Genomic DNA, 11213 nt, shown 5'->3' with positions numbered 1-11213 from the left:
AAGAACTTGCCAGTCTTTAGCTTAAATGTGGACACGCGTAAAGAGAACTACTGTATTACCTCCATGGTCCTTTTCAAACCCCCTTGGGGAGGCATATTTTATTGACTTCGAATGTTTCAGTGTACTATATCAACCCTTGGTTGACCTTATAATCTTGAGGCGTAAAACATTCTTATATTAACGGAGAATAACAAGAAGCACAGGATATCCTGTCTTGACCATTATCGTCACATCTCGACTCGTGGCCAGTGAGTGTCCAACCACGATGCAGTGCTGAAGCAGGCTGCGTCCGAACATTACTTGAGTAGTGTGTCAGAAAAGAAAGAAAAGTGATCATCTGGTATCATTTGCAACTTGGTCGTAAAACCACTTAGCTAGTGCTTATTTAAATAGATCGCAAACCTTCTGTAGGTCTGATCAGGACGGAAAGTCACTCCTCTGGTGCCAATTGTGCTGTATTTTAATGTCATAGAATTCAAATATCAAAATCTGTGACCAGATGATGTTGCTTTTCTCATCTTTCACACTGAAAAATACAGCTATAATAAGGGAGATTTTTCTTGATACTCAAATGTGAAGACGCAAAAATCACCCAGTGGAGCTTAAATATTAACGAACACTGTAACTAACGCCAGTGACCAGGGAGAGCTGTTAACCAGCTCAGTGGTCTGGTTAAACTAAGATATACTTAACTTAAGGGACTTTTAATTCTGAAATACGTCAAAATCTCCTAGAACTTCTTGTTACTAGACACAAAAAATTACTGATTTAGCATTTATTAATATAGTGTAAGGAGCATCTGTCAGAGACTGATCATTTCCTAAAGAAAATCAAAATGCTCGTTGCTGTGACAGTAATTATGTTATTCGCGAATCAGCACACACTCGGCCATGCTACGAACCTTTCTCATCTGCTAACGTACAATAATCCAGTTCCGGATGAGACGCTTCATATTCGAGAATCTGGAAGAAGGACCACCCCTCGTACAGCAAAGACCCTCAGCACTTTGCGCTTGACCGAAAGTCATCCAGTCCCTACTCAGACTCCTTATTCCACAAGCTTGACCTCTGAAGATGCATTGCCACGGACAAACTCCATGGATCAAGTGGGGAAAGGTGGGTTGACGAACTAATATAAGTATAAAAGAACATATCAAAACAAAACAAACTTACTGGAATGACTATAATTGTGTCTCACTTGATCAGATAAGTTATTAAAGAACTGTTTCTGTGCAAATCCAATTAATTATTCAAGATTAAAATGATCTCAGATAAATTCCAAAGGATGTAAAAAACTAAAATTCACAACTACAGTGTTTTTTTTAATTATGACTGTTTTATTCCTCTACTGTTTCATTCTCTCTCTCTCTCTCTCTCTCTCTCTCTCTCTCTCTCTCTCTCTCTCTCTCTCTCTCTCTCTCTCTCTCTCTCTCTCCTTATGTGAAAGGTGTCACAGCAGAAAGTCGACAAACCTAATGTACTTGCGTCAAAAAGACACCGAAGAAAGGCCAGAAAAAAAATATTATAACGACCAAAATTTAAAGTTTCCTTCTTCAGTTGCCGTTAATGCTTCTCTTCATTGCTTTCCCTGCCTTCCTGCATTTCAGACTGTCTAAAGCTCTCCTACAACAACACGGAGCACACCTACAAAAGTGGGACCTACGTTTACGACATCTGGTTCAAATCTTTGTCGGCAGAGGCCACAATTCAACTGGGCTTCGACTTTTCCGCATCTGGTCTAAAATTATCAGGTCCCAAGAAATATAGGTATTTCATCACCTCTGAGCGCTGGCACAGACTGCAGGTCTTCCGTAGCGATACGCTGGATGTGAGTAAACTGATTTTCCTCCTTTCTGTTTGTTTTTGAACCGCGTCTCATAGTAGCCACTGTCTGGCAGACGAGTTTAGTTGTACCCCAGACAGTTGGCTACTAAACTCGCTCCAGAATTTACCAGATGAATGAAGCGGATGATTTTATTAGTCACTGTATTCATGGTGCACATGACTATTGTTGAGACGCTTGTTGTAGCCATCATTAATTTGTAATCGTTAAACTGTAATTCTCACTGTTAGCCAAATGACCCTACCTACCTCTTCTTTACCTCAGAATTGTAAAGTAATTATCAAAAGCTACAAAAAAACTTTCTAGCCTAAATTCCTATCGCTTCTCTCACCATCTTAAACTTCATGCTGCTCAGAGGGCAAAGATCCTCAAGTGGTAATCAATAAACACCAATAGAAAAAATTACCAAATTTGAACGGGTATTTAATCACATTACTCTTCGATTTGCGCTTGACACAAGAGCTCGCCATTCCTTCCATCGAGCTAGAATAGACAGTCCAAAAGGGAGCTGCCTTTTGGATAAAATGTGCTAGAAAATACCCACACAATATATATGAGCTCTAAAGTATTTCTACCGTATTTATATCAACAATTATGTAATCGTGCAATCATGTTGGACCAAATACCTTAAATAAAAGAGGAAGAATGTATTGTTTATGGCAAACAAGCTTTCGGCTCAAATGATAGAAGCTTGACAGCAATATAAACCACACTCTCTGATGCCATTTACAGGGAGATCCGTTTCTATCGTGTGTTTTTATTTTGTTTTATTTATGCTGTGCATTTATTTTCGACAGGACTGTACAAGTGCCAAGGTGAGGATTACCGGCGTAGTTGACGAATGCTTGCCTCATAGTACACCGTCCCTCCTTCGGGTATCTAGTGGAGACGACAGAAGTTTGGTTATTTGGAGCAACTGCAATGCGCAAGGTGAGCTCCCATGACACATTCCGACTTTATCTTCGGCAAAATGATATTATATCTCTTACTTTACAGTTCATTTCTTGATGCCATTAGTATAATCATTCAGTTAACAGGCATTTCTTATTCAATTGTTGCCTGATAAAAAAAATAAAAACATTTATATTCAGTGAATTATTGTTCGTTATTTTTCATCAAATTTCATATGACGAGCACATTTCATGATTTATCTACATCTAATGTTGAAACGAGGACTAAAATAACTTTGTAGATTATAAAGCGACCGTCGAGAGCATAGCTGCCAAAAGTAACAACAACAAAAAAAAAACGGAAAATATAATGATAACAACGAGCTACCATTTTCGGTAGCGACGGCTGGGGAGAACATAAAGGTTCTAGAAATCACAGAGGAGGAAGAAGAAAGGAAATAAAAGAAACATTCGGTGTCATCTTACTCTTACCGTGTAAGCGTTCTCAATTTAAAGGCCAGTTTCCATCTATTTAGTGTTCTTTTAGATTATTTATGATTTTATGTAATTTTGACTGTCAAGCTAAGCACTGGGACACTTTCGGCCATTCAGCGCTGCAGACAGTGGAAAGAGGGAGTTTTAGTGGGTGGAAGGCAAGCTAAAGTGATCCAGAAAATAAAGATGGTGAAGTACAGTGATCTAAAGGTAGAACTGGGATAAAACCCCACACTTGCACCAAGAAGTATATATTAGTCAGAGGGATTGGACAGCAAGATTGAAGAAAGGAAGCCGGAACAGAGGTAAAAGAAAGTGGTAAAAATTGGGTGCAGCCAGGGGTTGAAAAGACGCTGCATAACACCCTCTAGTTACGCTTCCAGTGCACCAAGTGAGGTGCATAACGCCATACCTTGAATTTAGATCTTTGATTTTTGACAACCACTAATGAATACATTCAGGTACGTATAATACCTTTTCGGATCTATCGACATCGCCAACACTGACAATGGCTATGACTTCAGTCTTGTTCAGATGGATTTTGCAGCTGCATCCATATGGGAAACCATACCATCTACACCTCAGAATTGTTGCTAATTGTTGTTTATCTGGTGTTCTAAATTCTCAGTTATAGTTGCCTGTAGTCTTTACTTCCATCTACACAAGACGAACGCTGTCGGCACATAAAAATTTTCAAGATCCATAGGATCTGGGGTAGCACCCTCACCCCATATCTGCTGAAAACTTGAATGGCAACTCCTCCTGGCGTGACCCCATCTAGAGAAAAAGGTGTGTGTGTGTGTATATATATATATATATATATATATATATATATATATATATATATATATATATATATATATATATATTAAATATATGTATCTTCTATTATATATATATGTAGATATATATCATATATATAATATGAACACACACAAACACACACACATACATACATATATATATATATGTGTGTATGTGTGTTTGTGTGTGAGTATATATATATATATATATATATATATATATATATATATGTATATATATATATACATATATACAATAAAAGATACAATTTTATATATATATATATATAATGTGTATATATATATACACCTTATATACTGATTTTTTCATGTTTTGTCTTTAAAATTGCATCTCTTATTATATACATATATTATATATATGATATATATCTACATATATATAATAAGAGATACAGTTTCAAAGACAAAACATGAAAAAAAATCATTTTCAAAGTTAATATTGAGTAAGCAAGGACTAAGAGTTGGAACATACAATATGAGATGAGGAAGGTAGGCCAAGTCGCTGAATATACAAATACAGGGTGGAATAGGTATGTTAGGAAACTGGACTTAAAAACTAAGACGCAAATATATACACTATAAAAGCAGAAGTTGTAACTAGTTAGTCCAATGTGTCTCTGCCTAGGAGTACCTACTTCTCGAATGAATAACCCCTTCACTCTCTAGGCTTCGTTATGCTCTTCAGCCTCATAATTGTTTCATTTGGTTAGGCCGAGTTCAAAGGTTCGCAGTTGACCTCTCTGTCCATTTATCACTTTACACACTAACAGGCCTCATAATCTAACGTAATATGGAAATCATGAAATCAGTGGTTAAACTCTTTCATCATTCCTCATATATACTATCCTTTCAGAATGTGGAATCCCCTGCCTTTTCCCATTATTCCAGAATCACTTGACTTTTCGTTCTTGCAGCAGCGGAACTTGATTTGGAACTGCTCTGTTATTTCTTGTAACTCTTTCCCTTACTGCTTCGGGTGGCCATAGTGTCTGCAGTCAGGGTTTTTCAGTTTTGTGTCGAAATTACCTTGCTTGAGGAAAAACTCTTGTTTACCACTGCTTTTGCTTACTTATATTTTAGTATCTATACTTAGAATTGTATTTAGGCTACTCTATATTTCAAATCTTTGCCGTGTTCATTTCTTTGACCACATGTACAGGCATTCTACTCTTTGGAAGCTAGCATGATAAGTTCATAGTATTTCAGCAAAGTATTTTTCCAGTCTGACGTATTCATATAATAAACATAATCAAAAATAATGAAACTTTTACAGGTCCCTGGTGGGATGAAGTTACAAAGGTCCAGCCTCTGGTACAGACATCTACTGGGCTGTACATGTGGCTGTGCCTCGGTCTGCTAATAATCCTCATTCCACTGACCATCTACGCCTGCTGCCTACAATATCAGCTCATAAAAGGTAGGATACGGATATTAAGATTTTAATCGAGGGTTACTGAATGGCATTTTTATATGAATCATGAAAAGCAGAAGAACCCAGGAAAAGAAACAATTAACAGAATCAATATTCATATTTGTAGTTAACTGCCTCCCTCTGAGTAAATTCGGGATGTTGTGGAATGACGGGTGTTACCTGGTGTTCTGCAAGAAGAATTATGGCAGTAGATCCATAGAAGAGATAATTGTGAACTGGTATTCTAAACATAACCATTCATTCTTCTAACTAATTCTGATATGTTAATTTTTCAAGACAGGACTTTTTGAACATCTCGGGTTTAATATTACGTCACTACGCAATTGTTCTCTAAGTTTTCATATCTTACGCCATGGAACACAGCATTTCTGAGTTAGTTTTTTGCTTATTTCCCAATATACGTGGAAAATCTCTCGGACGTCTGGCTTGGGCTGATGCATGGATTGTCCCATGTTTCCTCGCTGCATTTAAAGGCTGATTGATTCATGGAATTTAGGCTGTCTTCCACGTTTTCCATGATATGTAATATAAATTCTGTGGTTTGTTGATTGGAAAGAAGCACATTGGTTTGACTAGCTTAAAACTGAAGTGGCATTTCTTTAAATATCGAAATGACAGTAGGCTTTTATCAGATACTGCTTCTGAAGAGGTGAATTTCAAATCAGACCATATTTTTTCATCATACTGAAATGAAAGAGTGAAAACTCTAAAATTCAATGTTTTATAATCTGTAGATTATACATCTCTGCCAGTTTTGTCCTTCCATTGTTAGAAGTTTTTTTATATACTTGTAGTTCTCTAAGATGCATAATTTTTATCAGTGTTCAGTGAGAATCACGATTTTCAGAGAGAGAGAGAGAGAGAGAGAGAGAGAGAGAATTTCATCATTAATGATTATATACTTTCCAGAACGTTCAGCTGAGTCACGCAAGGAATCCATCTACGCAGAGTGGAATTACAGTCGACCAACCTCAGCCACCTGCATTTCCAAAGACAGTGAGAAATGCACTGTCCAGACATCGCTAGCAAGTATCTAAGAGGAGCTCTTTCCCTGAGCTTTTCGTAGATGTTAGTGGATTAGTTTGGTAATAGCCCAGTAAATTCGTAATGGTCATCTGGGTTAGATAGTCTTACGATAGCTGTCATAGAATGTGTTGGCGTTTCTCTACAGCTAAATCTAGTAAAAGGCGACTTGTGAACGACAAGGGTTTTCACCTTTCTGTTTAAAACACGAACGTTAAATGATGATTAGGCGCCCGATGATCTTTCCCTAATATAGAAGTTCCTCGTGATGCTCTGTAGCTTTGATCGGCATAGAAAAGACTGGATATCTTCTCTGGGTGAAAAGTGCTTACAAAAAATATGATAATTTTTATTATAGCATTGATACTGCCAGACTGAAAATTCTATGCCCCAAGTATCAGTGATACCACATACCAGAGCTAGAGCTCATGAAACCGTTCTGTCTTATGCTCAAAACTCCTCAAGTACACTTTCAATTTTTGAAAGCTAGTTTGTCAGATATCTTGGTTCGTCAGGATGTACACAATAGGCTCGGCCTCAAGTATTCTGAGCACAAGCTAAGTATTTATGAACCATGCTACTACAATAAGTAATCTATATAGCAATAAAGGAGTCAGTTGCTTCTTTTATTTGACATTACAGTATTACTAAAGTCTTTGATGCCACGTTGGTGCGTTTACTTCATTACGCTTGTTATTCTTGTCTAATAGGTTATCTGTATATTTATGTATATATATGTGTGCATGTCACTCTTCTGACAAACGATTGCAAGTGGCAAACTGGTAAACTTATGCAACTTTTCATGAAAATTCGTTTGCTCGGAACAACAGTGAGGTTAAGGTCAAGGTCATACGTAATATCAAAGACCAAATGGAAATATAACCGGAGCCACAACGTTCGAGCTACAGTGCATGCTATAGAGATTCCATATAAGAAATTTATAATTCCAAATAATCTACTAATAAAACTAATGTTTTAGAGAAAATTCAAGGTCAAAGTCATTCTGATAGGTCAAAGGTCAGGTAAGAATTGAGCCTTGATCTCAGCTTTTGAACTTTATAAGGTAAGGGCCTCATATGCTGCTGCATGACAAATGCACTAATGATTGATATGAAAGTCGAAGTCATGGTCAAGGTTACAGGCCAAATAATAATTTGACCTTGACCACAGGTGTACAAGATAAAGACTTCATATTTGACATGGGAAATCAACTAATGAAGCCAAAGTGAAGAGTTAGACCAAGGTCATGTATAGAAGTGAAAGGTCAGCTGGGAATTTTACTTTAGCAATAACTTTTTAATAATATGGCATGAGTCCCTGTGATTCCCATGCATAATCCACTGATAAATTTGGTGTGCAAGGGCGAGGTCAAAGTCATAATAAGTTAACAGCCAAACTGGAATTTAACTTGGCCATACCTTTTGAACTTTTGAGATAGACAGTGCATATATTCAAATAATCTGCTGAATAATAAACAAAGGAAATTGATATACAGTGTGGTCAAGGTCGGTGCTATATTTAGAGATCAAAGGTCAAAAAGGAATTTAACCTTGGCTATAACTTTGTAATGATAGAGATAGACTGTTCATATTGGCATGCATCATCCACTAATAAAGTTAAAGTACACTAATAAAGTTGAAGGTCCAATGGGAATATAATCATTGGCATAGCTTCTTAGATATACAAGGAATATTCTCTTTTATATTTGCCATGCATAGTGCCCAATTAAAACCGATGTTCAGCTGAAGGTCTGTACCAATGTCGTACTTAAAAGTCAAATGTCAAATAGGCTTTTAACCTTAGCCGTAAGCTTTCGCCTGCACAGAATAGAGATCTCATATTTGTCATCTATAAGCCACTGAGGATGCGATGCGCTGGGTGCAGTCAAGGTCCAATTCACCAGTCAAATGCCAAATAATAATATAACTTTAGCCAAAATGGTTGAATTGTACGAGAAAAAAGCATCATATATGGTGTGCATAATCCACTAATGACGCTCATGCGTAATATAAGGTGAAAGTCAATTGTCATACTTAGGAATCAGATTAGACAGAAATGCTAAGGAATTAGATAAGATAGGAATACTAAGGAATTAGATAAGATAGGAATACTAAGGAATTAGATAAGATAGGAATACACTTTGGCCGTAAAAATTCAGCGCCATTTATTAGCTACTTTACAGCCTGTGCGACGCGCTGGACATTATCGTGTGTGTTACACTGTAAATTTTGTGTAATGAATATTTTCGTTTTGCAATACTTGTAACTATCTTATTCTTACTGTGCTGTAGACCAAGTTATATTATCACTGGATTAAGAAATGAAAGGTTGATATTTTATAGTGACGATTAATTAGTATTACAGTATTTGCAAACAAAACAATTACTAGTTCCACAACCTAACGTGTTTTTTCCCCTTCTGCTTTTCATCTTTTTGAGTTATGTTATAAAGACGAAAATTTACCATTGTTAGACATTCGTCATCCTGATTATTAGCTTCAGCTATGGTGCTATATTTTCAGTTTTTTCCATTACGTAGTTCAGAAAATGAAATGTAAAGCATTCACTGTCTTATAGACAAAACCTATGTGGCGTTGAGATATTTTTCAAGTAAGTAAAATTCATTGTTAGTCATGTATACAGTACAATAAATGCTTTCATTAGGATAGATACCATTGCTATTTCGAAAGAAAAAGTATACCTGGCGTGTCACGCTTGGGAGCTTGACACGCTATGTAAGGTCAAAGGTCAACATTTATCATGTAAGCCTGTAAGTCTAATGAGAAGAAATAAAGATTTGTCAATGAGACAAAAACGTATCGTGTAGTGTAAGTCTTTTTAAACCTCGCCTTGACACTCCCTGTAGGCTTGCTTAAAACGAATTTTTTGAGCTGGTTAGTTCCGTGAACATCTTCAATTCCTCTTCCTGTGTATTTAGCCACTGTTTTTGTGAGGTATGCTGGGTCATTATTGTAATGTGTGATTCACTTTGTAGTTGGGGTACGGAACCTTGCGACTGAAATACTTTTCATCTGATGTACATTTTTGAGTCTATTCTTTTCTTATCAAGAGTTTTTTTTTTTCAAATAGTAATGAATCGTAATTTATGCATTCCCAGTCTTTCTTCCCTGTCATTCTTACTGGGACTCTTAGAATTGTTTTGTAAAGTCCCCGCTAAGCGGGTCTTCTATGATGGCGACCCGTTTTCTTTGCCGCTCCTATGATAATGGGTCACGCAGGATCAGCCAAACTCAATCATTCAAACTTATCTACAGTATGTAATTGTATACCTGTTACTAACTTATTGTGCATATGTTTCTTTTGCTCATGTGTCAGAATGTTGTCAATTTGATCATTGTCCATTTTTGCAACTCAGAGTGTATTTATTCATTGTATTTATTATCAAGAGTAATTGACCTCAGGTCACCCTGGTTCTCATTGTATTCCTCGGCGCGACGTCAGTCCGCCGCTATATAAACCGCCTGTGTCCTCAATAAATCCCCCCACCAAAGTCACTTTCATGTATCATAATAAAGTTTTCATTAACCTACCCATCTCACAGACTCATCATCAACATAGAGTTACGGGCTGCTCTAGGAGCAAGAGCCCGTGCTGGCACAAGGCCAGCTAAATCTGAAACAACAACAATCAATAAATCAGCAGTAACTTTTCTCCTGCTCTTTCTTTAGCACCTCTTAAAGTTTCAAGGACTGCCTATGTATTGAATTACCTTTTAGAGACGATGGGCCAAGTTTTAAAAATGTGAAGTGAGGAAATGTAGCCCAAGAATTAAAACTAAAACGTGACTACTGATTTTGATTTTTGGATAAATTTATTCAAGTTTATATTTACACCTTCAGCTACCAGAATAACAACAAAGGTGTACTGAAACTCAAGTTTCCCTCCCAGTAAAACTAAATGTATCAACAGTGTTTCATACCCACAAAACGGGTACTTCCCTAAACATGTTGATCAAAAAAAAAAAAAAAATAACCCACATGAAGTTTTGGACATCAGCAAACTGTGTGACTCTCATCATCCCTTTTCTTCCAAAAAAAATAGTGGTTTCTGGGCTTCCTAGATCCAGTTGTAGGCAATCCCAGTTCTTCCTACCTTGAGGGGACCACTGACGCAACCCAATGAAATTGATGGAAGTTTCCACCAATCTCACAGTCTACTAGAGTCACTGCATCTTTACATATGGAGGCTATCCAGAGCAGAGTCAGAAAAATTTCTTTCTAGGGCTTGCTAATGCCATCCCTTGCAGGTCCTCTACCACTGCCCTTTACCAAGAAAAGTGGCCATGGTTTGTTGTTGGTCCTCATCCACTTGAAGCCTCCGTTTCCATTCTAGCCGACCTCCTCACTTACCTGAAAAACATTCAGAAGCTCTGTCTCTACACCTTTAATGGTTACCATTCCACCATCTCTTCAGTCTTCCGCAGTATGGCTTAGACTTAGGAAACAATAAGATTATTTCCAACCTGTTTGGCTATTTTGCCCTGTCAATTCTTTCGACTACAATTAAACTTCCACTCGGAATTTAACCTTGCTAATGTGCAGTCTTGCTAGACCACCTTATGAGCCCTTGACAGACACTTTGTCATATATAACCCCAAGACACTGTTCCTAGTTGCTCTTGCCTCCTTAAACATGTCAGAGAACTAGAGAACTCCATGTCCTGTCAGGCAAAATCTGTCATTACAGCCA

At 37.2% G+C, this 11213-nt stretch overlaps 1 protein-coding gene across 1 annotated transcript; it reads left to right on the top strand.

Moving 5' to 3' along the window:
• Positions 1-243: 243 nt before the first annotated feature.
• On the top strand, positions 244-10175 carry LOC136832954 (uncharacterized). Its single transcript, XM_067094611.1, has 5 exons — positions 244-1115; positions 1607-1827; positions 2640-2772; positions 5325-5468; positions 6393-10175. The coding sequence occupies exons 1-5, from the start codon at positions 836-838 to the stop codon at positions 6518-6520; spliced, it is 906 nt and encodes a 301-aa protein (XP_066950712.1). The 5' UTR covers positions 244-835; the 3' UTR covers positions 6521-10175.
• Positions 10176-11213: the final 1038 nt, after the last annotated feature.

The sequence above is a fragment of the Macrobrachium rosenbergii genome, chromosome 4, assembly GCF_040412425.1.
Source record: "Macrobrachium rosenbergii isolate ZJJX-2024 chromosome 4, ASM4041242v1, whole genome shotgun sequence".
Lineage (NCBI taxonomy): Eukaryota > Metazoa > Arthropoda > Malacostraca > Decapoda > Palaemonidae > Macrobrachium > Macrobrachium rosenbergii.
This window is presented reverse-complemented; position numbering and strand designations above follow the sequence as displayed.